At 45.9% G+C, this 27,641-nt stretch overlaps 1 protein-coding gene across 4 annotated transcripts in view; it reads left to right on the top strand.

Moving 5' to 3' along the window:
* NR6A1 (nuclear receptor subfamily 6 group A member 1) overlaps positions 1-22,557 on the top strand; it is a 206,910-nt gene extending 184,353 nt beyond the window's left edge. For 2 of the 4 annotated variants that reach the window (XM_022578765.2, XM_022578767.2), the window contains 6 exons: positions 244-398; positions 1,746-1,973; positions 3,282-3,536; positions 10,824-10,945; positions 15,650-15,802; positions 17,531-22,557. In XM_022578765.2, coding sequence (XP_022434473.2) covers positions 244-398; positions 1,746-1,973; positions 3,282-3,536; positions 10,824-10,945; positions 15,650-15,802; positions 17,531-17,619 — 1,002 coding nt within the window. In that variant the 3' untranslated portion in view covers positions 17,620-22,557. The remainder of the gene's footprint in view (positions 1-243; positions 399-1,745; positions 1,974-3,281; positions 3,537-10,823; positions 10,946-15,649; positions 15,803-17,530) is intronic. The other 2 variants (XM_022578766.2, XM_089913745.1) reach the window with 2 other exon arrangements.
* The last annotated feature ends 5,084 nt before the right edge of the window (positions 22,558-27,641 follow it).

Below are 27,641 nucleotides of genomic sequence, written 5' to 3'. Positions count from 1 at the left end.
GAGGCTTTGTGGCTGGGAGGAGGGTAAATGGACAAAAGGAATGCCATGGTGAGCCATAGTGCTGGCAGGCAGGCAACCAAGCTGTCCTAAGATTAGTGAGAGAGAGACCTGGAGTATGTGGGTGGAGGGGAGGGAATTTGGCTTTCTCTCTAGAGAGTTCTAAGAAGCCCCATGACGTTTAAATAAGTTCTCAGTCCTAAAGAAGGAACACCCAGTCTAACATATATCAATTCCTTGTCAAAGATATCAGAGGAAGAGATCGAAAGGATTATGTCTGGGCAGGAATTTGAGGAAGAGGCCACTCACTGGAGCAACCATGGTGACAGCGACCACAGTTCCCCTGGGAACAGGGCTTCAGAGAGCAACCAGCCCTCACCAGGCTCCACACTGTCCTGCAGGTGAGCTTCAAGGCAAACCCAACATCATCTAGGGATCACCCAAAGAATGGACCCACAAGCAACCTCTGAGCTGGGCTGGGTATTCCTGCCAGTCCGTCTCAGCCATTGTACTCTTGCTTCCTCAGTCTTTTGGGGTTGGGGTGACGATGACGCAAAGCAGCATTTTACAGCCCATTTTTTAGCAAAAGACCTTGAAAATGTCAGCAGTCTCTTCCGCAGATTGATAAAGTGCTATAGCCACTATCCGTGCCCATACATTCTTCACCTAACAGAATAACATTTTAATTGTAGCTCTTTTCTCTCACTTACTTTATCATTTAAAAAAAAACCACATTGACAATATCGAATTAAGTTATCATTTCTCTGCCTCAGCAAGAGTGAAGATTTTCACATTATAAATTTTAGGAAACAGTGAAAACTTTTCAAGTTAGTCAGATTTGCTCGTGTCATGAAATACCAGTTTGAAGACTCTTGGTTCTAGAATGATATCTTAAGTTAGTTGTTAGGTGTAAAATACAGCCATCAGCTACCAAGGAAGATTTTCTTTCTCCAGAAATCTTTATTTTAGGACATGGGTTGAGAAACATTTTTTATAAAGGCCAGATAGTAAATATTTTAGGGTTTGCAATCCACACAGTCTAGGTCTCAACTACTCAGTTCTGCCATTGTAGTGTGGAAGCAGCCAGAGACAATATGTAAATGAATGAGTGTGGCTGTGTTCTAATAAAACTTCATTTACCAAAACAGGCCATGGACCATAGTTTGCCAGCCCCTGTTACAGGAGGGGTCATCTAGGTAAAACTAGTTGACTGTTAGATTTCTCCAAGAAAGGTGGGGAAGATAAGAATATTCCTTTCTCTTGATATTTCATTCATTCGTTTGTTCCTTAGTTTGTTCCTTCCTTTGAATGTTTAGGGAGTTGTTGCCACATGCCAGGTTCTTTGCTAGGTGCTGGATTTGTTTTGTGGCCTGGCAAGGCACTTAGCCTGTTTCTGACTTAGTTGTCCTAGCAGTATAAAATACAAACACTCACCTTTGTCATCATAGTCTATGAATATTCCATGAAACTCTCCAAATGTGGCACCTGTACAGAGAGGTCATTTAACCAGTGTTTTTCAGTACAGCTCTGCCAAGTTCTGGGTGTCCAGAGGTGAGCCACACATATGCACATTTGCACAGAGACCCCATCTAGTAGGGAAGACATGCGTGTAACCATTGATTATGTCCTTAGCTTAATGAAGACAGAGTGCATGGCCAGAGAACACCTGAGCCACCTCCTAGCTCACTTCCTTTGAGTAGGCAGTAGACCTGCAATGTTTCTGCTTGACATGAGACTTTTCTCTCCAGTAGGTCTGTGGAACTAAATGGATTCATGGCATTCAGGGATCAATACATGGGGATGTCTGTGCCTCCACACTATCAATATATACCGCACCTTTTTAGCTATTCTGCCCACTCTCCACTTCTGCCCCCACAAGCTCGCAGCCTGGATCCCCAGTCATATAGTCTGATTCATCAGCTGGTGTCAGCCGAGGACCTGGAGCCATTGGGCACGCCCATGTTGATTGAAGATGGGTGAGTGAGCCTTGGTCTATTTAGCCCTGTAGCTTCAAAGTGGTCCCTACCCCACACCCATCTTCATCCCTGGCTGCTGTACCTCAGGCTTTGGAATGAGTTGGGGGATAATAAGCAATGACTCGAGCATCAGAGGACAAATCTTTGCTTATCGTTGAAGTTAGTGGTCCCTCATTTTTCTCTTGAGCATCTTTTCTCATAGAGTGGGGGCTATTTATCAATCCCTATGGAGTTGGGATTAAAGGACTTTTGTTTCTAGTTGGGCCGAGGTACGCCAGTCTCTGGAATGGGTCTGAGTGCTTCTGTGCCAGAGATGAGCTGTAATTCTGGGAATAATCATACATTAAGTTTAGTCTTCTTAACAGGGCACTCAAGGCACTAACTGGTTGTGATCTGCCTGTATCTGTAGTCAACATACTCATCAGTAGCCTAGGGCCGTGTGCTCTGTGTGCAGGCCTGAGCGGGTGGAAGGAATACTCTTTCAATCCTGTCAGCTCTGCCTGAGTAGATAATAATTCAGCCCACCCATTGCTGTACTCATTATTCATTTAGCCTGGAGCATAGGCTGTTTGAGTGTTATTAAGCTTAGACTGCCCCCTCTGCTCCAAAAGATATCCTGAGATTTCTTAAGCTAGTTTCCAATTTCAGAAGAGGAAATTCAGATGTCTGCCACAAGAAGGCCACCACCAAAACCTTTATAAATCTGATGTGGGGGTGTGGGGAAGAGTCATGACAGGGGCCTTGAGAGAAAGAAAACTGGGACCCTATCCCCTCCAGCCCAGAGATGAGAAATGCCCTGCTCCTTCCATCCCGCAGTAGCTTACTTTCCTGAACTCGCACCACCAGGGGGTGCAATGAGAGCAAGAAAAGCTTCTGAACCTGTTCTCTTCTCTTTCAGCCATCTCGCCCCAAGGCTCATTTTTGTGCCAATCCCTGTATTGAGTAGGCACCAGATTCACCCTAATGGAGCTCTCATTTCCAAAACTGGTGCAAAAGTGACGGAATTTTCTTCTAACACATGGAGCATTAAAAGTCATACTCCCTGATAATTGCACAAATTTCTAAGCCTCCTTTCCCCTTTGCAACCTTTTCTTATCAAATCTGCTCCTCCAGCCCTGAGCTTACTGCTGGCCCCAGTCCTGCCCCTTTATCATTAAACTGAATTGAATGGAGCTGGAGATGCTTGGTCAAGGGCAAGGAGCCCACTGCCAGAGACCCTTTGTGCCCTTAGGAGTACTCTCTCCCTTTGCCCCCATCCTCACCATTCTGGCCACTAGAAGTAAATTTCTCCTGTTCCTACCCCCCCAGATATGCTGTGACTCAAGCAGAGCTATTTGCCCTGCTTTGCCGCCTGGCTGACGAGCTGCTTTTTAGGCAGATTGCCTGGATCAAGAAACTGCCTTTCTTCTGCGAGCTCTCAATCAAGGATTACACGTGCCTCCTGAGCTCTACGTGGCAGGAATTAATCCTGCTGTCCTCCCTCACTGTTTACAGCAAGCAGATCTTCGGGGAGCTGGCTGATGTCACCGCCAAGTACTCACCCTCTGATGAAGAACTACATAGGTGAGAGCTGCTGGCTGGGGAGAAAGTCTCAGGCAACCAAACCATTGTCATCTCTGCAAGACAGGGCTGCCTGACACTCCAGAGGATGGGCATTAAAGCCACACGTGGCTGGACTTGAATCTTCACTCTGCTGCTGACTAGCTTTGTAACTTTGGTCAAGTCTCTGATCCTCAGGTTCTGAATTTATAAAGTGGGGTAATGACAGTATCTCCCCAACAAGGTAGTTGTGAGGAATAAATGATAATGTGCAGCAAGCTTAGCAAGTGCTAAGCTGTTATTTTGGTCACATCTAGATTACTGAGATAAGATAATGTATCTGGAAAGAACATTTCCTACAAGGTGAGGGGCTCTGAGCTGTAGTTTACAATCCAAGAAAAAGACTCAGGAGTTATTGTGGTACCTACTGTGTGCCAAGCACTGGGCTTGGTATTTTACATTATTATCTTTCTTTGTCACAGTCTCCAGCGCTGTAGGTGTTGTTATGCCCATTTTATAGATGAGAAAACTGAAGTTCAGAGGGGCCTACCCTTGAGGGTTTTGGATTTGAACCCAGAGCCTGGATTTGAACCTATACCTGCCCAACTGAAAGTCAAGGCTCTTTCACTGTATCTCAGATGCAGTGAGATAGGAGAATGGGACTGAAATACTAAACTCTCCTCCTCGATGTTTTCTGGCATAAAGTTTCATCACAGCCAGCTAGGATCCTTCTAACCTCCCTGCCTAGAGCAGGTCTTTTCCTCACTCACTTTGGAGACCTGGAGCACATGGTAATACCCCAAAATCAGGAAAAATGATCTCTTTATACAATTTTTCTGACTTACTGATTTATCCATGTGAAACATAAAGTTTAAATCGCATTTAAAAGTCCTTTCAATAGTTCACCTTTATTAGACAGTTTAAAATAATGGAAGTCATGGGATTCCAGAGCACCAAGAGAGAGGGAAGTAAAGGTTCCTCCATCGAAGAAAGCTGGAGAAGGTAGAGTACCAGCCCCCAAACTTCTCTACACAGGACTGAGGTGCATCTCCCTCTGCCACTTAATCACCATGGCGTAAAGATAAGTTGAGACTTAGGCTGGGAGCGAAGCTCTAACACCTTCAAGGGCCCTTTGCACAGCTGAGGGAGGGAGGAGTCTGGGTACTTTCTCCCCCTGGTTTTCTAATATTTCCTTATTAATGATGCTTACAGGCTTGATGGTAATCTATAAATGACAGAGTTTTTAACCCAGATGACATTTTGTCCTTAAACAGAGCTATCTGATTTTGCAGATAACCTAACCCCTTGTCTTGAGCCTCTAATTCATTGTTTCCATCAAATTCCTGTCTCCTGCTCTGTATCTCTGGGCTGACTGAGTGTTTGGATAGCAGTCAGCCTGCTCTAATATTGTCAGGGTTTGCAGCAGTGAGCCCGGCCTCCCTATTTGCCTGGAATCCACCAGTGCAGCCTGAGGCTGCCTACAAAGTCAGCCTGTGGGCTCCCCTCTCTATAGAATGGTGAGTTTCCCCAAGCCCTCTGCAGGTAGGCAAGGATCACTGGCCATGCAGGGTTCTCCGTGGCTTTAAGCTTCATGAAAGACACCCCATCCCACTGTTTCCAATCCGTTGAGCCCCGAGAGCAAGGCAGGGACCAGTAGCAGCTGAACTAGTGAGGGAAGTTTTATTTTCTAGGAAGGGTCCTTACCAAGGAGAATCTAGAGTTGCACTATCAAGTATAGTAGCTGCTAGCCTCAGGTGGCTCTTTAAGTTACTTAAAATGAAAAATTCAGTTCCTCGTTTACAGTAGCCACATTTCAAGTGCTCAGGAGCCACATGTGGCTAGTGGCTACTGTATTGGACAGTTGCAGATGTATATATATTTCCATCGTCACAGAAAGTTGTATTGAACAGTGCTAACTCTGGAACACATGTTGCAGCTGAGCTTGCAAGTGGGTTCTGAGGATAAGAAGTAGATTCGTTGTTAGGACTCTCACTCCACTGTGGAATCCTTCAATGGAAAAATACAAGTTAAACTTCAACATGTTAGTTCAACATGCCCATTTATTGAGCACCTGTTATGTGTGCCTGGAGGAGGGGTGTTGGGATAACAGATAATACAGACATGGTTTCTGAGATGAGAGCCCGTATTCTTGGTTTAGGGGATTGGGGGGGGCAAATAGAAGCAGATAGAATCTACAGTTCAGGGTGATATTAGTGGAGATTGAGGGGCATATGAGGGACTGTGAAAGCATAGACTAAGGAGTGAGTACCTCTACTTGCATAATCAGGGAATGGTTGCCAAAGAGGAAAAGACATTTGAGCTGCATCTTGAAGTGGCATTTTTCTAGGTAGATATAGAGAATAAGAGGCAGGCAGGGAATAACACAGAGTCCTAGAAGTTAGAGATTCTGGGTGGTTGGTTTGTGCAGATAACAAAAAGCAATCCTGTGGATTAGGGTATAGAGAGGATATATCTGAGAAGCAGGGAAATTAGGGGAGAAATGACAGGAGAGAAAGGTACAGGAAAGACGAGTCATGAAGGTGCTCAAATGCTAATCAAAAAAACTCGGATTTTATTGTGTGAATAGTATTAAGTCATGGGACATTTTTAAGTCGAGCAATTACATGTCAAGTTGCATTTTGGAAAGATCCCTGTGGCTATAAAGTTCAGGATGGATTGCATAGACAAGGCTAGAAGACAGTGGCTGTGTAGGAAGCTGTTCCATAGCCCAGGTAAAAATATACAAGTCCTGGTCAAGGCAGCAGTGACGATGGGAATAGAGAGGGCAGCACACAGTTAAGAGATGACAGGGAGGTAAAGTCAGTGGGACCTCAGTGAGTGGAAAAGTTGGGGATACTGCCAGGCAGGTGGACACCAATTCTCTTAGCGAAGATAATGGAGCCTGGGAAGAACAGGTTGAGAGATGAGCCGCTCTGAGTTTGACTTGGGGTCTGTTGAGTCTGAGACGCATATGGAACTGCCCAGGAGGCCAGAGGAAATGGAAGTACGAGAACCTTTGGAATCAGGTTCATCACTGTAAGGCAGTCCCCAGACTGTGGAGAGCATGGAGTCTGTAATTGGCCACAGCTCTTCCCTACCTTGCCTACTCTGGCATTACTCCCACTCCCACAAAATGCCTTTACTTTTTCACAACTGTTGAGTGCAAGCGAGTTCCTGCTGTCATGAAAGACTTTTCCCAGATGATACATGACCACCTCCTTTTCTCTTCTCAAATATTGAATCAAATTTATGGTGCCCATTTTCCTTAATCAGGCTGTTATCAGACAGTGAGCCGGGTGAATTTGATTTAAAGCAGATTGTAGCACCAGCCAGTGACTGCTCCTGGCCCTAATCAAGACTCCTTCACTCTTAGGAGAAGATGCCTTGCACTAGATGGGCTTTAATGGACACTTCTATCTCGTGAACACTTGCTCCATTTCTGCCAGATCTCTGGAAAGTTGCCTCACAGCTTCCCTGCTAAGACCCTAGCTGTAAGGTTCAGGAAACACAGTCTTTTCTTTTTGCTGTGATAACACGAGTGATGCTGCTGCTGCTGCTGTTAATAATGATAGTAGCTAACAATTATAGACTGTTTATTGTGCCAAATTCCATCTTAAGTGCTTTGCAAACATTTGTTTAGTCCTCACCACTTCCCTAAGAGACTGTACTAATATTAACCCTGTTCCACACATGAGGAAGGAGCATGAGGTTCAGAGAGGTGGAAACTCAAGGCTCTAAAGCTAAAAGAGATGGAGTTGAGATTATCATCTAGATCTGTTGTGCTCTAAAGCCCAGATTCTTTACCATTACTACATTTTTCAGCCTTCTCAAAAGTTTGACTTTCTGGAATGTGTCGTGGAGCTGCAGTCTTACTTTTCACCTTGGAGTCTATATGTGGGTGCTGAGATGGCAATTCCTCTAAGGATGTGGCTGATGGCTGCTTCTGGGAGTAGGTGCATTTAGATGAGTGAAAAAGAGACAACTGGGCCTTTCAGCCCCCTTAATGGGACATAACTTACACAGTGTCAGCTTCAATTGCTGACTGAATGGTCCAGTGGTTTGGGGGATCCTGGCAGGAATGTTTTCCTTGTCCTAACGTGCTTGTGTAATGGTAACCTAGAAGAAGAATGGGTGTGTTTGTCCAACTTTCAGGCTTTGAATGTTGATAATTTGTAGACAGGGAATACAGGGGCGTTAGAACTGTGGAGTGGGCAGATGTGGAGGAGGCACGGCTGCAGGAGAAAGCAGGCCCATGGAACAGAGAACAATTTGTTTATCAAGGGGTGGGATGCGGGGTGTGGAGGAAATCTTTGCAGTCAGGCTGTGGAGATTGAGTGGGGGCTGCTGGGCTGGCTGCCAGGGGTCCATGCTGGTTGCCTATCCTAGGAAGCTTGGGAAAGAGGGTATGTGCTCTCCCCAAGAGAGAGGGCAGATCTGGGTCATATACTCAGGCCAGGCATGTGGGAGTTCCTTTGTGTCCCTCAGGTCAAGACTCAACTGGGAATAGGTTTAGCATTGCTGTCTAGGGGTCTGGCTGGTAGCCACACACCTGCAGGTTCTGCAGAGTCAGAGCGAGCGCTTGCGGCAGGAGGTTACTGATGAGGGGAGAGAGTGTTATCTTTCCTTGCTATACTGCTCGGCCACCAGACAGATGCTGACACTGCCGCATCCTCCTTTTTCAAGCCCTACCCCATCCCGTCTCTTCCCCACCCTTCCAAACAGACACTGATGGGCATTTTTAGTAAAGACCTTTTCCCTCGCAAGAACAGAAGTAGCTGACAAAGTGCTGTGATGAGGAGTGATCTTCACTCACAGGCATACTGCTTCCTGCAGGTCTCAGCATCATGGAGGCAGCGGAGGGGCAGTTCTGTGCACTGCAGCGAGTCCGACACCCACTCTGGGTTGGGCCCTGAGCTGAGTTGCTCTGGGAACACAGACCTCCTGAGGTATCCCCTGTGGTAGCATGTGGTAGCCTTTCCCAGTTGCCAGTTAAGAACAAGACAGTCAGGGAATGGACAGTGTAGTGCTGAGAAAGCAACAGACTTGGAATGAGAAAACTTGGGTTTAAACCTTGTCCCCACCACCACTAATTTGTTCTATTCACTTAGAACTTTGGAGAAGGCATCTCTTCTGCTTCCTCTTCCCTAACATGAAGGTGATATTACTTTTCTCACAGATTATCAGGAGGGTAAAATGTAAGAATACAATAAGGGCACAGTAAATAACCTCTCTGAGCCTTTGTTTCCACAAGTGAACAAAGAGGATTATAGTATCCTTTTTTGTGGATTTATTGGAAGTATCCAATGAAATGATGTATGTAAAATATTTAACAAAGGGCCTGGCAAGTAGCAAACACTCAACAAATGGTAGAATAATAGGTATGGTTATTATAGTGGTTATTAAATGTAAGTGTGTCTATCAGCCAATCTGAGAACGTATTAATAAAGTTGTAAAAGCCATTGGGCCAGGAGCAGAGAGAAACATGGTAGTTCAAACTAGCAAACTGGGACCCAGAGGGTCAGGGCTCCGGATTGCAAGTAGCTGCTGCTGTGGCTCCCCCTGGTGCTTGAGAAGTACAGGTGCCTCTGGCCCCAACAGGAGCCAGGCTTTCCCCAAGGGAAGAGAAAATGTCCTGCCTGGCCAGGAAGCCAAGCCCTTGCGAAGCCTTCACAGTCAACACAGAAAGCAATAGGACCCAGACAGCAGTAGTACATTCCCAGGAGTTCTGGACCCTACCCAGATAGGGGCTTCTTGCCTAGCATGGGGCTGTAGTACCCTGATCTGAACAAGTCACCAGGAAGCAACTCTGAGGCTAAGCATCTCTCTGTGACTCAGCTGCATCAGAGGCCTGCCTGGAACACCTAGAAGAGTGGATGCTGGGCCTTACCCCAGCTTTTATAAACTATTTCCCCACTAAGCCTTTGCCTCCTTGGTTTGGGAGTATCTCCATTTCTGGTATAAGATATTACCCACTATGACGCAGAGTATTAGTTCCCCAGCCTAGGGCTCCTTTGCCTAAAACTTGGTGTTTCCCCAAGGAATTAACTCCTAATCCAAAGAAAGCAGCATGGGGGCTTCCCTGGTGACACAGTGGTTAAGAATCCACCTGCCAGTGCAGGGGACATGGGTTCGAGCCCTGGTCTGGGAAGATCCCACATGCCGCTGAGCAACTAAGCCCACGTACCACAACTACTGAGCCTGCGCTCTAGAGCCCGTGAGCCACAACTACTGAGCCCGTGTGCCACAACTACTGAAGACTGCGCTCCTAGAGCCTGAGCTCCGCAACAAGAGAAGCCACCGCAACGAGAAGCCTGTGCACTGCAACTAGAGAAAGCCCGCGTGCAGCAACAAAGACCCAATGCAGCCAAAAATAAATAAAATTAAAATTAAAAAAAAAAACACTCCTGAAAGAAAAAACATTAAAAAAAAAAAAAAAGCAGCATGGTCAGCATTGAGTCTTCTCTGCTAATGGATGCTACCTCAGATATTGAGAAAATCAAGGCCTTAGGGAGTTAGCCCAGGTTCAAGGTTCTAGCTCTGCTACTAACCAGCTGTGTGCTTGTGGACCAGTCCCTTCTATTCTTTGAACTTCAGTTTCTCATCTGTACAATGGTGATTATAATCTCACCTAGCACGTAGGGCTGAGAAAACTAAATGAGATAATGCACATAAAGTGCCCAGCACAGAAACTGGCATGACATGGAGGCTCAATTTATGTTTCCCCCCCTCCCTCTCTAGCTGAAGTCAAGGGATACCAGTAAAAATGTTCACTGTACATAACCTCAGCCATGCTGGAAACAGTGAACTTAAATACAATCAGCAGCTTTTTCTTCATTGTGGCAGTAGCTCACATAGAGTCACCATGGTAGCTGCCATTGTTACTACAGGCTGCATCGCAACAACAGCAGTATCTTAACGATGTCATACTTCTCTACATTTACATCCCAAACCCCCGTGACCCTTGTTACCCCAAGCAGGCAAGCATTATTTTACAGAGGAGGTCCTCAAAGCTTAGAGAGGTCAGAGGACTTTCCCAAGGCCTCATAGCTTGTATGTGATGGAGCTGGATTTGAACTTAGATTTGATTGACCCCAACTGACCTGGGGAAGAGCAGCTCGTATGAGCTGCCTTGGCCTCTCGACAAACCATGGATTCACCTGTCTTTCACAAATGTGTCTGGATTCCATTTCCCCCAAGCTCAACCTCTTTCCTATCTTAGCTGCCTTAAGGAGCTGTAGGTGACTTCTGTCTCCCTTCCATTATCTCCACTGGTAACAGAGCCCATTATTAACACCGGTGTCTGTTCCCCAGATTTAGTGATGAAGGGATGGAGGTGATTGAGCGGCTCATCTACCTGTATCACAAGTTCCATCAGCTAAAAGTGAGCAATGAGGAGTATGCTTGCATGAAAGCAATTAACTTCCTAAATCAAGGTGAGTAACTGGGGGTGGGAAGAAAAGACTTTTTTTTTTGTCAGTGAATATTTGCCCTTTTGCCTTCATGTTTCACCCCTACCCCCTTTACCCTCAGGACTGTCACACAATCTGTCACACCATGTGGGTACCGATCTTGGAAGTCCTGTGCTGCCCTCATCATCATTCTGCCCCACTATAGCACAGAGCATGGTTTGGATTTTTTTCTTCAAACCTAAATGCCACAGCCTCTATAACTCATAGAGGAAGGAAGAGGATTTGCTTTGTTTAGTCAGTTTTAATGCATTTAAACACAGACATCAAGGACAGTACATGCGTCATTTAAAATATGCACCAAGTTTACCAGTGACTGAAGAAGAGCAGAGTGACTGATGAAACTACTAGAGATAAGGGATCTGTGACAGGCTGACGGGCCCCTTCAGGGCAGAGCGGGGGTGCACAAAACTCACACACCCATATCAAGCATGGCTTTAATTTGAAGAGTGGTGGGTGTGATTTACATGGAGTATTACCTGCAGAGCGGCGCTTGGTAGCTGCTGGTAAGCAGAGTATGCAAGGAGAATTTGTGTTCCCTTTCTTCCAGAGTAGCGTATGAGTACTCTACTCTCAGAGTGGGGCTGGGCTGTTTTGCGGCCTACGACATTGAAAATGCTGTGTTCCTGTATTCAGTTTCCTAGTCCAGAGACTCTTGATCCCCCCCTCTTTGCTTACTCCTCCCTCAATACTGACCTCTTCCTCTTGCTTCTGCACCTTTCATGCATTTATCTGGTGTTCTGTGTGCCTCCCTTGGGCCAGGCCCTGTGTTGAGCATTAAAGACATTGAAATAAATTAGATCCCAGGTTCCTGGCCTCAAGAAGTATACATTCTGATGGCACTTGTTACATTGCTTGAGCCTCAAATGGGGGGGAGATCAGTAACAACTACTTGGAGGACCAGAAATCTGAGATCTGGGCCTCAAAGGCTGGGTACGATTTATGTATAGAATATTTATATTCTATATATGAAAAAGGGGGATTGTGTGTGTTTATATGTATATGAACACACTATATAATATTCATATACATATATGAGAATGAGAGAGACGTCTACAGGCGTACCTTGGAGATATTGCAGGTTTGGTTCCAGACCAGCACAATAAAGTGAATATTGCAATAGAGTGAGTCACATGAATTTTTTGGTTTCCCAGTGCCTGTGAAAGTTATGTTTATGCTATACTGTGATCTGTTAAGCGTGCAGTAGCATTATGTCTTAAAAAAGAGTACAGGGGACTTCCCTGGTGGCGCAGTGGTTAAGAATCCGCCTGCCAATGCAGCAGGAGACACGGGTTCGAGCCTTGGTCCGGGAAGATCCCACATGCCACGGAGCAACTAGGCCCGTGTGCCACAACTACTGAGCCTGGGCTCTAGAGCCTGCGAGCCACAACTACTGAGCCCACGTGCCGCAACTACTGAAGCCCGTGTGCCTAGAGCCTGTGCTCCGCAACAAGAGAAGCCACCGCAATGAGAAGCCCACACACTGCAACCAAGAGTAGTCCCCGCTCACCGCAACTAGAGAAAGCCCGCACACAGCAACGAAGACCCAATGCAGCCAAAAAGTTAATAAATTAATAAATAAATAAATTTATTTAAAAAGAGCACATACCTCAAAAAAAATTGCTATAAAATGCTAACCATCATTGAGCCTTCAGCGAGTTGTAATCTTTTTGCTGGTGGAGGGTCTTGCCTCAGTGTTGTTTTTGTTTGTTTGTTTTAATTTATTTTTTAAATTTATTTTTGGCTGCATTGGGTCTTCGTTGTTGCATGTGGGCTTTCTTAGTTGCGGCGAGCGGGGGCTACTCTTCGTTGAGGTGCGCACGTTTCTCATTGCGGTGGCTTCTCTTGTTGCAGAGCACGGGCTCTAGGCACTTGGGCTTCAGTAGTTGTGGCACGCAGGCTCAGTAGTTGTGGCTTGCAGGCTCTAGAGCACAGGCTCAGTAGTTGTGGCGCACGGGCTCAGTTGCTCTGCCGCTTGTGGGATCCTTCCAGACCAGGGCTCGAACCCGTGTCCCCTGCATTGGCAGGTGGATTCTCAACCACTGCGCCACCAGGGAAGCCCTTGCCTCAGTGTTGATGCTGCTGACTGATCAGGGTGCTGGTTGCTGAAGGTTGGGGTAGCTGTGGCAATTTCTTAAAATAAGACCACAGTGACATTTGCCACGTCAATTGACTTTTTCTTTGATGAACGAACTTTCTGTAGCGTGCAATGCTGTTTGAACATTTTACCCACAGTAGAACTCCTTCCAAATTTAGAGTCAATTCTCTCAAACCCTGCTGCTGCTTTATCAACTAAGTTTATGTAATACTCTAAATCCTTTGTTGTTATTTCAGCAGTCTTCACACAGCTTCTTCAGCAGGAGTAGATTCCATCTCAAGGGACCACTTTCTTTGCTCATCCATAAGAAGCAACTCCTCATCTGCTAAAGTTTTATCATGAGATTGCATCAATTCAGTCACATTTTCAGACTTCACTTCTCATTCTGTCTAGTTCTCTTGTTTCCACCACATCTGCAGTACTTCCTCCACTGAAGTCTTGAACCCCTCAAAGTCATCCATGAGGGTTGGAATCACCTTCTTCCAAAATCCTGTTAATGTTGATATTTTGACCTCTTCCAGTGAATCATGAATGGCATCTAGAATGGTGAATCCTTTCCAGAAGGTTTTCAGTTTACTTTGCCCAGATCCTTCAGAGGAGTCACTATCTATGGGCAGCTATAGCCTTAGGAAATGTATTTCTTAAATAGAAAGACTTGAATGTTGAAATTACTCCTTGATCCATGGGCTGCAGAATGGATGTTGTGTTAGCAGGCATGAAGACAAAATTAATTTCATTGTACATCTCCATCAGAGCTCTTGGGTGACCAGGTGCTTTGTCAGTGAGCAGTAATATTTTGAAAGGAATCTTTTTTTCTGAGCAGTAGGTCTGCACAGTGGGCTTGAAATATTTAGTAAACCGGGTTGTGAACAGAAGTGCTGTCATCCAGGCTTTGTTGTTCCATTTATAGAACACAAGCAGAGTAGATTTAGCGTAATTCTTAAGGGCCCTAGGATTTTCGGAGCGGTAAATGAGCATTGGCTTCAATTTAAAGTCGTCAGCTGCATTAGCCCCTAACACGAGAGTCAGCCTGTCCTTTGAAGCTTTGAAGCCAGACATTGACTTCTCTCGAGCTATGAAAAGTCCTAGATAGTGTCTTCTTCCAATATAGGGCTGTTTCGTCTGCATTGAAAATATGTTGTTTAGTGTAGCCATCTTCTTTAATTATCTTAGCTAGATCTCTAGAAAACTTGCTGCAGCTTCCGTATTAGCACTGCTGCTTTACCTCACACTTTAATGGAGATAGCGGCTTTCCTTAAATCTCATGAAACAACCTCTGGTAGCTTCAGACTTTTCTTCTGCAGCTTCCTCACCTCTCTCAGCCTTTATAGAATTGAAGAGAGTTAGGACCTTGCTCTGGATTAGGCTTCGGTTTAAGGGAATGTTGTGGCTGGTTTGATCTATACAGACCAATCAAACTTTCTCCATATCGGCAATAAGGCTGTTTTGCTTTCTTATCATTTGTGTGTTCACTAGAGTAGTGCTCTTAGTTTCCTTCAAGAACTTTTCCTTTGCATTCGCAACTTTGCTAACTCACAAGAGACCTAGCTTTCAGCCTGTCTCGGCTTTTGACATTCCTTCTTCACTGAGCTTAATTATTTCTAGCTTTTGATTTAAAGTGAGAGATATGTGACTTTTCCTTTCACTTCAACACTTAACATGCGATTGTACGATTATTAATTGGCCTAATTACAATATTGTTGTGTTTCAGGGAATAGGGAGGCCCGATGAGAGGGAGAGAGACAGTGGAACAGCCAGTTAACGGAATAGTCAGAATGCACAACATTTATCAATTAAGTTTACCGTCTCATACGGGCGCGGTTTGTGGCACCCCAAAACAATTAAAATAGTAACATCAAAGATCACTGATCATAGATCCTCATAACAAATTCTAATAATAATGAAAAAGCTTGAAATATTGCAAGAATTACCAAAATGTGACAGAGACACGAAATGAGCAAATGCCATTGGAAAAAATGACACTGATAGACTTGCTTGGTGCAGAGTTGCCACACACCTTCAATTTGTAAAAAATGCAATATCTGTGAAGTGCAATAAAGCAAAGCACAATAAAACAAGATATACACAGAAAAAAAAACTGGAGTGACCCAGTAGAATACCAGTGGCCCAGGTAGAATAGTATGAGTAGAAGCACATAGGATACCATGTGTAACTGTATGTAGAAACGTGAAGATTTCTGAATGGTTCCAGCAAAGAGCAAATTTAAAGATACTGTGAAGGATGAATTGGGAAAGGTAGATTATTCAGTTAGTTGTTCAACATCCACTGGTGCCCATGTGTGCCAAGCCCTGTGCTGGGAGCTGGGTACAGAGTTGAGAAAGATAAGCCTAGCCCTCAGGGGGCTCAGTCTAGTGATTGTCCTTGATAATTTTTTCCTTTATCTTATTTCTCTTCCCTGACCCAGAGCTTTTGTTCCTCCCTGTCAGAAACAGAGAAGATCCCCTGTTGAGGCAATGTTTAATAACTTTTCATTGAAAGATACACATATTCAAGGAGCCAGTGTTTCTTCCACATTATAAAGCCCCTCCCATTTCCTGTGGTTTTTTTCACAGATATCAGGGGTCTGACCAGTGCCTCGCAGCTGGAACAATTGAACAAACGATATTGGTACATTTGCCAGGATTTCACTGAATATAAATATACACATCAGCCGAACCGTTTTCCTGACCTCATGATGTGCTTACCTGAGATTCGCTATATTGCAGGTAACATTCTGGGTCCTGGGCTTCCAACCCTTCCTTGCTTTTCTTAACTTGTGAAGGGAATGAGGAAAGCAATGTTTTCAGGATGCTGATGCCAGGCCTATCACCAGCTCAATAAAAGAGGTACTACCCCTGCCCTCAGAAAAGTTATATTATAATGAGAAGTTTGTTTTTCCTTTGTAGGGAAGAGAATCTAACATTTCCTAAGCTCCTGTGATGTGCAGGATCCTTTGTGACCTGATATCACTTAATCTCAATTTCTGCAGGACTGGTGGTTGGTGATATTATGGCCATTCTATGGATGGGGAAAGAAGCTCAGAGTTTCTCAAATTAACATCATTTCCTGAATTATATACGTTAAAAGGGTGATTTTATGGCATGTGAACTAACTATATCTCAATGTTTTAATTGATTTTATTTCATAGAATTGCCTATAGGTTTTTGAGGATCTTTCATTAAAAGTGATATCTTTAAAATCTCAAAAATTCTGTGTTCATAAAGAAATTTTTGTTTTAGTTGTTTTGTGGCCTTAACCCCTTTCTGAGCTTCTTGACATTTAAATAGGTCCATTTCAACATGAAATCCTGGCTTTTGTTGTTGCTTTACTTCATTTGGTAAAGATTCTTGTTTATAGTTATCTAGCACATACTGAGGGGCAGCTCAGAAATGTGACCTCTGGGCTGAGATTGTTCCTGTAAAATTCAGCAGTACAATTTTGAAGGAAAAAAATTTTCAGTCTGATAAAATCAAATTTTACTTTTTGGGCCACAAAGTAATCTAGGAGGTGTGAACTGGACTTAAATAAACTATTGGAATTTTAGGAGTGTTTTGATAGTGTATGTCTCAGCATTTTTGAAACTATGTTCTACCAAGCAAAATATTAATCAGGTGCTCTGTGAAATACAGGTCAATAATTATACCCCACTCTCCCCCACAGAGCTGGGTTGACAGTGACAGCCCTTGGAATCACCTGGGAAGCTTTTAAAAAATATCCATTCTTGCGCTGCACCTCTAAAGATTCTGACTTAATTGATATGGAGTGGAGCCTGGTCATCAGTATTTTAAAAAAAAATTACCAGGTGACTGTAGGGTTCTGTCAGGGAGAAGAACTATAGCTTCATATTTACAAAGTATATTAGCATACTGAGTGCTCTTAGAAATCTGCCAATAAAAAAAAAAAACCTGTTTTAACCCTGAATTTCTCAATTTATTTGCCCCTGTAAACCCCATCTCCTTTTTCCTTGCTACGTTTTATTAACCCATTATACTATTCTGAAGAGCAGTATTTTATAGAATGCTAGTTAAAGAATCTACTAGGAAATGAAATAGGATATAAGTTTCTCGTTATTTTCTCTCTAAGAGGACATCTAGGAATACCTTTCAGTTTCAGATTCCTCATCTGTAAAATGGGGATAAAAAGTAAAATCTGTCATACAGAAATACTGTGAGAATTAAATGAGATAATGTATTTAAACACCTAGCATACAGTTCAGTATTCTTTGGATAGTAGCAACAATTAGAGCTTGCACCATTACTGGACTCCCTAAGGCACCAAAATAGGTCTGGGTAATAGGATGTTAGCCCAGTCCGTTTTACCTTTGTAATAACTCATGGCACTTTCCTCGCCCCAGTCACTAGAAAAGGCAGTGTTCTTTCACCAGCCCAAGAGGAGGCAAACACGCCCTTCTACTAGTGGCCACGGCTAACTCTTCTTTTTCTGCCTTTTCCCAGGAAAGATGGTGAATGTACCCCTGGAGCAGCTGCCCCTCCTCTTTAAGGTGGTGCTGCATTCCTGCAAGACAAGTGTGGGCAAGGAGTGACCTGTCCCCAGCACCCCTTCTCAGGCCAATGGCAAGGCCTGGGGTGGGCAGGACAGGCTCCGGAAGAAAGAGCCAGAGAGACCAAGATGGAGGCTGTGGAGCAGCCTTGCCAGTTGCCTCCATAGCAAAAGAGTTTTTGTTTGTTTGTCTTGTTTTTTTAACCTCATTTTTCTATATATTTATTTCACGACAGAGTTGAATGTATGGCCTTCAACATGATGCACATGCTTTTGTGTGAATGCAGCCGATGCATTTCCTTGCAGTTTACAGAATGTGAAGATGTTTAATGTTACAGTGTTGTCATTGTTTAGAGATAGTTCTTTTGTATTTTGAGGGAGAGGGTGGGATGGGGCTGAGATGACTATTTCCATAATATTGACAAAGATGACTACCTCATTGGAAAGGGAGGGGTGTGACCAACCCTACTTTTTCCACATGCTCTCAGCAGATTCATACGTTTGTCTGTCAGAGAGCAAACTGCCTTTTTCTAGCTACAGAATTACCAGGTAAGAGAGCACACCATAAAAGGGAAAGTGGTATTAGGAGGTTTACTAAGCAAAGTGGGTGAGACATTGGGAACAGGACAAGAGATGAGGATTTAGCTATCTCTTTTCTTTGGAAAGCATGAAAGCTGAGAGTTGGGCACAGTGACCAAATCTAAGTTAGGTGTCCTCCCTCCAGACGAGTCCTCAGGGAGAAGGGTTTCTTCTCTCACACCACACTGTGGGGCCTCCCCTCCCCACCATCCATACGACCACTACTAATTTCTGCCACTGTCACCTTTTTACCTAGGCAAAGCCCTAGCGGTAAGCTAATCCTTGGGATTTGCCTACGGTCTCCCTTGGGGCTCACAGCTACCTAGTTTCCTTACTTTCCTTAGACTCATTGCCTCTCCCTTATAAACTTGACTTCCTACTGGCCCTTTGAAAAGAACAGGTGAGTTCAGAATGTCATGTCCAGAATCCTGATGCCCACTACTGATTTACTCTCCTTTCACCTTCAAAGAGTAGTGGGACAAAGGCCAGACTGCTAATAGCATAAACACTCCTCTTTTGGAGTTCCCTGTTTCTCTCCCCACCCCATCCCATTCCACCTCCAGATCTGAATCTGAAACTGCAGTCTCTTTTCCAAACAGCTGGAAGGATCATTCACCCATCTGCTGACCAGAATTTTTGTCCCTACATTCTACTCCATGCTCTCCTGATCTCTCCCAAAATGAAACCAGGTTTCTTCAGAATAGTAAGCCCAAGATCCAGAGTGGCCCAGCTGCCCCTTAGAGTTATCAGTGGCCTGACTGACCAAGGTCTGGAGGGCTGGAGTCCAAAGCTTCTGGAAGGGAAGGGGGGCTTTAAACTACCTCATGTTCCTAAAGGCCTGGCTGCCCCCTCTGCAGGTATGGCCTGGACCCCTTGTTCTTTCACTACCTGCCCCACCTAGTCCTGGGAAATGTTCCTTACCCTCTTGGCTTTGGCCAGCAGTCACACAAGGTCTGTCATGGGACTCTTTCAGGTGCTTTTCCCTTCTCTGCCTTACTACAGCAGTTGTCCCTGCCTAAACCCACGTACCTCCCACAGCCAATGCAGCAGACAGGCCAGTTAGCTGGGTACATCCCTGGCTAGGCTTGAGGGGCCTACAGGACCTCCTTTTGCCTGTTTAGTCAAAGGCTGTTTGCTCTCTTCCCAGCTCAGCCTAGCACTCTTACTCAGAGGGCCACCACATTGTGTGCATATCGGGTAGTCCGTGTCGGATTGTAATTTTTTCTTTCCGGTGAAATGTTACGGGTACCAGCAGAGTGATGACTTTATCCCTTGATGGATCTAAAACTCAGAGCATTACTTCCCAGTGCCGTTTCCCCATTTGCTCTGAGAAAGGAAAAGAAAAAGAAGAGACGTGGTCCTCAGGAAAAGCGCCAACCAGAATGTTTTTCACATGTCAGTGGGAAGATTTGTGTGTGTGCATTTGTTTATTTCTAAATTCACAATAGTTTTGTTTTTCTGCTCTTTTATTTAACCAACTAGATCACACTCTTTGGCTACAGGTCAGACTCCGAGCCGCTTTCCTCAAGGTAGGGGAAGATACACATATCAGAGACCCCTTCTCCAGGATGGCTCTTATGTGCTGCATCTTTCTTTGCTAGATTTCCATCAGCCAAATTATTATTATTTTTTGAAATTGCTTTTCTCTTAAATTAAGCATTTTACTGGTTGGGTTGGGAGTCAGAGGGAACTGCTCTCCATGAGGCAGCAACATGTCTCTTTGATAATGCAGCATTAAACAGAGCAAGTTGTTAATTTGTGGAGTGGGGGAAAGGTTCTGCAAGTTGCCATTGTACAAATCCATTTTTACAAATGTTTGCAGCAGATTCCACAAGAACAAAGAGCCCATTCATTGCTGAGAGCCCTGCAGAATCTCTGAGCCAAGTGGCCTTGTGTTCCGAGCTGGAGCCTGACCTGTGGACCACCTTTAATGTCTTCTGCACCCAGTCCTTTTATGACGTGGGCTTTTTTAAAACAGGGTAAAGTGACTGTGTTGCGTCGCAAACTCAGGTATTATGAGAGGAAGGTAGGAGTGTAGCTAGCAGTGTGGAGACATTAGGTCAGCCACTAGATGTATTTGTGAATTCAGTTTGAAGGACACAGAGAAAGGTTGGAGGGGGAGGTTTGATGTGTTTATGTTTTGCCTTTCTTCCCATGGTGTTTGGTTAACAGGTAGCCTTTTTGCTAGTGGAAAAGAAAAAAGTTGTGCATGTTGTCTGTAATTCCCCTCCCTTCTGTCCTCTCTCTGATCCCCTGCCACCAGCAGCACTCACTTTGAGTGAGAATTTTTCCACCATAAAAATATGACCATGAAGGCTGTGTGGTAAAGGAGAATCCCACCTCATTGCACTGCGTTTAAACGTACAAGCTATTCCCTTCCTTTCCCTTTGAATGTTTTCTTGACCCAAGACAGAAGTTTGGAATCTTGGAACTTCACCTACAACTCATGCTCTATGGCTCCTTTGTAGACTTTTGGAGTCTTTTCACAAGGCTTGGTGGTCTTACCCTCAGTCTGGAGAAACTCCCCAGAACCTGTCTCAAAGCACTCCATCTGGCTCAGAGGATACCCAGCCCCCCAGCCAGGCCTGATCTGTAAGTGAGGTAGGCAAACCTCCAGGGACAGAAAGCAGCAGGCAAGAACCTCTGTCCTATTCCCCAGATCCAGAGGAGGAGGGATAGAGGGAACTGAGGGGTCTCCATGGCATCATCACAGTCACCCTCTCCACAGCGCCGTGCCTCTCACCTGCCACCCCCTATGAGGGAAGAGAGTCCTGCCGTGGCCAGTGTGTCACCAGGTCCTTAAAGCCCTGGACTCTCTGAGCTAGCTGCCTTGCTCTGCTGCCCATATCCTACCTTTGTTTGTTCTCAATTTACTGGGGAATGGGACAGACAGAGACAGACAGACAAACCCAGTATGGGCAACATGTAGGCCATGTCCAAGGTTGGCCAAAGTAAAGGGACTCTGGCCTCCCAGCAGGGCAGGAAGTTGAGCAGTGGTTCCAAGTCTTTAGCTCTGGGCCCCTGGTCTATGTCTTTTTTTTCCTTGTTGCTTTTTAAAATTTTGCAATTGTTTTAAGAAATCCAGTCTTTTAGACCAGCCCTTTTATTAAACTTTAAATTTTTCTTTGATTTTTTTAAAGTAAAAAAAAAAAAAAATTAAAAAAAAAAAACTAAACAAAAACGCCACCACTCTTATTTTCCCCAACTTGACCCATGAGAGTCCCCCTGCACTCCCCTCTGCCTTTGCAGTTGATCATTCCTCCCTTTTCCCTCAGCTTGAAGCATCTATGTCCAGTGTCTGTGAAGTGATGTTTTATCTGTGTCTCAGGATAAGAAACGGCAATCATTCCACCAGGTGCTGGAAACTGGTTAGCCTTGAGGCAAGGGTTTCTAGGACCACAGCTCAGGGATGTGTATTTAATTACAGGGTCCCCAGAAACCCCTCTCCTGGCTACCACAAGCAACAGCTTCTTTTCTGGGCTTGGGAGCCAGACCTGGACTGTTTCCTCAGAGGCAGGGCCCCCAGAAAAGATGCTGGGGCTTCCTCTTTGGCCAGAGCTGGGCTCCCTTGAGACTTGACGAATTATGGCTGTCCTGCAACATGAGCCACAGTGACCCTGCCGCTACCGGCTCACAAGATGCCTGGTCCCTCTGCCTAATCCAGTCCCCATCTGGCCTCCCTTCTCTGGGCCTGTGGCCCTCAATGGGCCACAGCCTGCTCAGGAATCAGTTGCAGGCTCAAATGGAAGCTGTGAATCAGGCCAGAGCTTGCTTCGAGCCCAAGAAAAAAGTTGTCTTAATGGTGGAGGCTAGTCTTCCAAATCCGAGAGCCAGCCCTGCCAGCCAAAGGATCATGTTTGCCCTTTGGTGACCATTGTTTTCTTTCTCTGAAATGTCTTATAATAGGTGATAATGTTGTTGACTCAAATTTCCATGAAAAAGAAAAAAAAACTACCTCTTGAGTGACATCCTGGTCTATTCCTCTCTGAGGAATCATGTGGGAAAAGAATACTGTAGCTTCTGCTCTGTTTACATGTTTCTGTTAGGAAAGAAACCCCGCCTGCCCTGGGGTGTTGGTGTTTTTGTCTATGTTGCCATCCCAGGCCTGCAATAGGGGCTTGTGGCTGTGTTGTAATGTCTGGGCCATGTCTGAGGAGTGCTTCCCACCTGCCCAGCCAGGGACTAGCCACCCCCTTGAAGAGGCTTCCATTTCCTTCCTATGATCCAAGGCACAGGGAGCACCACCTCCCGTGACACCACCCTCAGGAGCTCTGGTGGCACGTGCATCCATGAGCCTTCCCCTGGGCTGCCTACCCGAGGCCCACCTCTACCCACAGTCCTATATAGGAGTCGAGTAAACAGGATGTCTTTGAGCCCTTGTCCCCAAAGGGCCGGCCAAGGGCCGGCCAAGGTCTGCCCGCCAACCTGGCTCCATCAATCCTGCATGACCAAGTGATAGTTGGCGGGCTCTGCTACCCAGGCCCTCTGCTACCTCCCACCCTGCCATCTGGCAAGGGATGGGCCCTTTTCTGTGAATTGACTACCTGTGGAAATGTGACCAATTAGTGTGAAATGCATGTTTAGAAAATGTTAGGTACTGTATTTGAACCAATAAATGTGAATCCTTCTGCACATGGCATCTGTTTGTGAAGCGTGTCTGGGGTTCCGAGGAGGGACGATGGGTTGTCCTTAGGTGCTGGGTGTGCCTTCAGACCAATTGCTTCTGCTTGTAGCTGACACTCGCCCACTTCCTATTGCTGAGAGAGTCTGGCAGAGAGATATCTCTCAGAACTGTTTGAATCAGTGAGCCAATACTGACTGAAGTGCCTGCTCTGTGTGCCAGGCAGTGTGTTGGGACTTCTCACAAACCTGAACCTCCTTGAACTTCAAGAACTATTACCTCTATTTTGTAAATGAAGAAACTAAGGTTAAATGAGGGTAAGGGACTAACCAGCCAGAAAGTGGCACAACTAGAGGAATTGAGTCTAGCAGGAGAGGCAAACTCAGACCTTTGCAGTACAGTGGGATCAGGATTGTAATTAAGGATGTATATGGGGATGTGTATGGACGTTTATGTCACTGTGGTCCAACCAATTAATGCCTGGCTTTCCAGAAAATAGATGAGGTTTTCTAGAGCTGAGAAAATGGAGTCTCTGAGAGGAGAGGTCATGGGACTCAGGAAGAGCTTCACAGATGAGTGTTGAAGGTAGGCCTTGAAGAAAGTCACCAGACAGAAAGAGGAGGATAGACCAAGTCAGAGAGGGGTCAACAACATGTTTGAAGGCCCAGCTGTGAATCAGAAACATATGGAATATTCAGACATAACAGGGTTCTGCCATGGCAGGAATGGTGGCAGATGGGAGGTTTTTGCAAGAGTTGAGGCTGGAGAAGGACTTGGAGCCTTGAATGCCACATTCAGGAGTTAGAGGAAGGAAAACCATCTGATAAATCTCAGGAAAGAGCTAAATCTCAGTGACAGCAGTGTGCTGGTGGGTGGCCTGCCTGTATGTCACTATGGTCCAAGCAGTTAATACCTGTTTTTCCAGAAAATAGATGAGGATTTCTAGAGCTGAGAAAATGGAAGCTCTGAGAGGTCAAGGGATGTGCCCAAAGTCACACAGGAAGTGGCAGAGTCCTGACTTGAACCTAGATCTGCCCAACTGTCCTGTAATCCTGTTGTTCCTACGATCAGAGAAGTGGCAGAGTTTGGGTTGAGGGTTATTTGAAGACAGGAAAGATGAAAGCTCAGTTCGGAAAGCTAAAAGCTGAGGAGTCTGATCAAGTTCTGTTAAATCCCATGTGTGAAAATGAGGGGAAGCCCAGCTGCCTTCCCATACCTCAGGCTCCTCCAGCACAAGGGACCAGAGAGCCCTTGAGGTTTGAAAGAGATGGTTTTAGAATAAAGGAAATGCTGCAGAACTAATTAGTAGATTCTTTTTTGCCCCACAAGAGGGAACAGATAAGACACAGAGGTGCAAGGAACATATTTGCTAAAAGCCTAGTAAGTGAGTGCCAGGCTCTAGGATTGGTGTTTTACATGCCTTGGCTCCTGTAATCCTCCTAACGATTTTGCAAGGTATAGGTCTCAGCCCCGCTTTACTCATAAGCAAATTGAGGCTCCAGGAAGTTAAGCCATTTGCCTAAAATGACACACGAGTAAGTGACAGAATTGGCTTTTGAATCCAGGTCTATCTGATACCAAAGTTACAACAGGCTTCCTCCCTGATGGGCCTTAGCAACTCAAATAGTGCTGAATATGAATGTCTGGAGTTTGTAACAAAGCTCAGGAATGGCCTTTGGTTGAACCTTTTTGCTATTAACAAAACAAAGCTCTATTAAACTAATAAAGGATTAATTTCTATAAGAGGTGAATGAACAGACCCAAATTGATCTGAAAAGCAGTGCTGTCCCAAATATATGTAGAATGCTACAGACACCAAATTGTGGTTTATCAGAACGTAGAGAACCCACAGGTGTCTCCATGGAAAGAGAAGTAGGAGTTCTGCTGCCGAAAATCTGGGAAATACTGAACTCACTTTACCTTCCTCTTATTGGTTCCCAACCTTCCCTGGCATATTAAAGGCTTTGAGAAGTCCTACCTAAAGAAAACTTTAATTTTGTTTAGCTCAGGGTCTACCAAAAGTATTTGACCATGGACCATTCTTTCCTCCTGTTAAAATTCTGTTGGGACAGTGTTCCATGGAATAAAATTTAGGACACTGCTCTAAATTTATAAATTGCTACTTAACTAATGCTGAACTTTTGGTTTCTTTGAGTGCCAGGCAATAACCTGGAAGTAAAGAATAATAAAGTAATTAACACATATAGAGCAAGGCTAAGTGCTGTGCTAGTAAGCATTTTATGTGCATTTGATTACTGATTCCTCAACCCTATGAAGTTGATGCTATAATGATCCCATTTTACAGATAAGAAAACAAAGGCCCAGAAAGGGTAAGTAATGTGCCTAAGTTTACATAACTTGTATGTAACCTCAGGAATGAATAAAAACCAGCACTGATTGAGTGCCTTCTACTAGGATCTACAGAGACCCTTATTCTTATGCAAACCCTCTGAGGTAAGATCATCTCTATTTAACTGAGGAGGAAACAGGGCATGCTGGCAGCTCTGGGTTGTCAGAATCTGAAGCCAGAAACCCCCAGAAATGGTGGGCAGGGGAGGGTGTTAGGATGAGGTTGGATGTGGCTACATGGAGCTCTCTCTTGGGGATCATTTTCCTCAGGCAGATTGTGTGACAGCATACACATCAACCAGGGGTCTCACCACCTGAGTTCTAATTCCAGCTCTTTCCTTTTCCAGTCAGTCATATGTGGCTTTGGCCCAGATAGATACCTCTCTGATCCTCACTGTCCCTGTCAGATAAATGGAGTTGACAGTGCTTGTATCTTGGAGGTTTAAGGAGGATTCACTATAGCTGGTTCAAAGTAGGGGCTCAATGAAGTCAGTCCATAAAAGGAAGCTGTGTGAGGGGAGCTGCAACCCCTCATACTCCAATAGCAGAAACCCAGAAAAGCCAGAAGCCCCCTCTCTGACTTGGCCTGGCTGCCCACCCAGGTTTTAGGTCCACAGTGGTAATCAGCCTCTTTCAGATCCTGTGGCAAAAGTGCCCAACTGTCAGACCCAGGGCTCTTGGAGTCTTGTTCCCTTGGCAACAAGTCTCACCATGGAGACCACAGCCCCATCCTTGCCCTCCCTGCAAGCTCCCTCTCCACAGACCTTCCCTATTCAACACCTAGTCCTAGGAGCAGTGTAGGAACTGAGGAAAGCCTCAAGGAGGCCCTTCCTCAGGCTGAGGACTTTGAGGCACAGCCAGGAAGAGAGGCTAAGGGAACTCACATATTTTGTGTCTACTGTATGCTTAGCATGGTTCTGTGGGGTCTACATATGTGGCCTCATTTAGGTTGAAAGTCAGACACTCACCCTATTTTATGTAAGTGGAAACTGAGGCTCAAGGAGACAAGGTGGACCAGCTCAAAGTCTCACAGCTGGTCAGTTTTGAATCGAGACTTGAATCCAGGGTTTCTGAACCAGGAACCCCTGCTTTCAATGCAACTGCCCCTGCCACACTCACACACACACATACACACACACACACACATTGTCAAGACACAGCCTCCAGCCTCAGTCTGGGGAGGGTTAGGTAGGTGGGTGAGTCCCCTCTGCTCTAGGCCTCTGCCAGGAGCAGGAGCAGGAGCAGCAGTCCTTTGGGTTCTGGGCTGGCATCTGGCAGCAGCAGTGGAGGAACTGCACTATTTTAAGCCAGGGCCGGCAGGCCCCATGTGGGCACAGGGAGGGTGGCCTCGGGCCCTTGGCCAGCTTCCCGGAAGTCACCATGGCCTCCCTCCTCTTCCCTAAGCAGCTTTCTGAGGCAGTCACTTCCCTACAAACAGGAAGGAGGCTCTCAGGCCGGGACCTCCAGCCCCAGCTTCCTCCTCTTACATCCCCGCCCCCGCAGTCTTCGCTAATACATGGGGAAGCCCACCAGCTCCAGGCCCTGATCAGTGTCCATTATCTGGGCTGTCTCTTAGCAGGTGGGTGGGAGGGGGTCTGGACTTCTGCTGCTTGGGCTGTCCCGGTTCACCCATTACAAGTCTAAGGCCTTCACTTGCCCAGGATCCTCGCCCGCAGCCTGATTTCTCCTATACCTTCCCATTGAGGCTGGCCACTCTGAGCCAGAAAGAAGAGCAGAGGTATCCCCAGACTTGGTCCCACTCAAGGACCTTAGGGAGAGAAAAACTGGGATATTCCCAGAGAAAGGGGCAAAAACTGATAGATTGACTGTGGCAGAGACAAAAGCAGAGAGACAGCTGCAAAGGGCTGGGGCCAAGAGGGCAGTGGGGTGTCTCTGAGTGGTTGCTCCTGACCACCTCCAAGTACGGGCTCTGTCTCAGGGCTGTGGGGGCCCACCGGCTGCATGGCTGAAGAGGAATGTGGGGAGCAAGGCTGGGTCACCCCTTGAGGGCCAAGCGTGTGCACTGTAAGATAAACTACCCCAGGAAGGGGGCCCCAGCTGCGGCTGCATGCTCCAGAAGCGTGGCGGAGAGGCCCGGGCCCAAGGCTGGAGCCCCAGCCCTGCCCCACACCCATCTCCTGCATCTCCTCCTGAGGCTCTCAACCAGGCCTCACAGTCTAGAAGATCTCAGGACCCTCAGCCTAGCCCTTGAGGGTATGCAGATTGCCATTCATAGAAGAGTGGGGTGCCCTGGGAACACCGCCAGCCACAGAGTCTCACTTCTCCAGCTCTGGCTGCAGCCCTGGCTCAGGTAAGGGGGCTGGGGGCGGGGGTGGTCTCTAAGCCAACCATGCAGAGCAGGCCTCCAGCACAGGGGCGCTGTCATGGAGCAGCTCAGCAGGACTGTGATTTGTCCCCATGTGGCTTTGCACACTCATGCACGTGTGTGAGCCTATGTGCACGTCCATGTGCTTACATTTCCACGTGTTGCCAGGAGCCCCACTCTGCCTCCACAA

Source organism: Delphinapterus leucas, chromosome 6, assembly GCF_059928025.1.
Source record: "Delphinapterus leucas isolate spDelLeu-1000000601 "Yukka" chromosome 6, BTC_Dleu_Yukka2, whole genome shotgun sequence".
NCBI lineage: Eukaryota > Metazoa > Chordata > Mammalia > Artiodactyla > Monodontidae > Delphinapterus > Delphinapterus leucas.
Note: the sequence above shows the minus strand (reverse complement) of the source record. Positions and strands in the feature narration are given on the sequence as shown.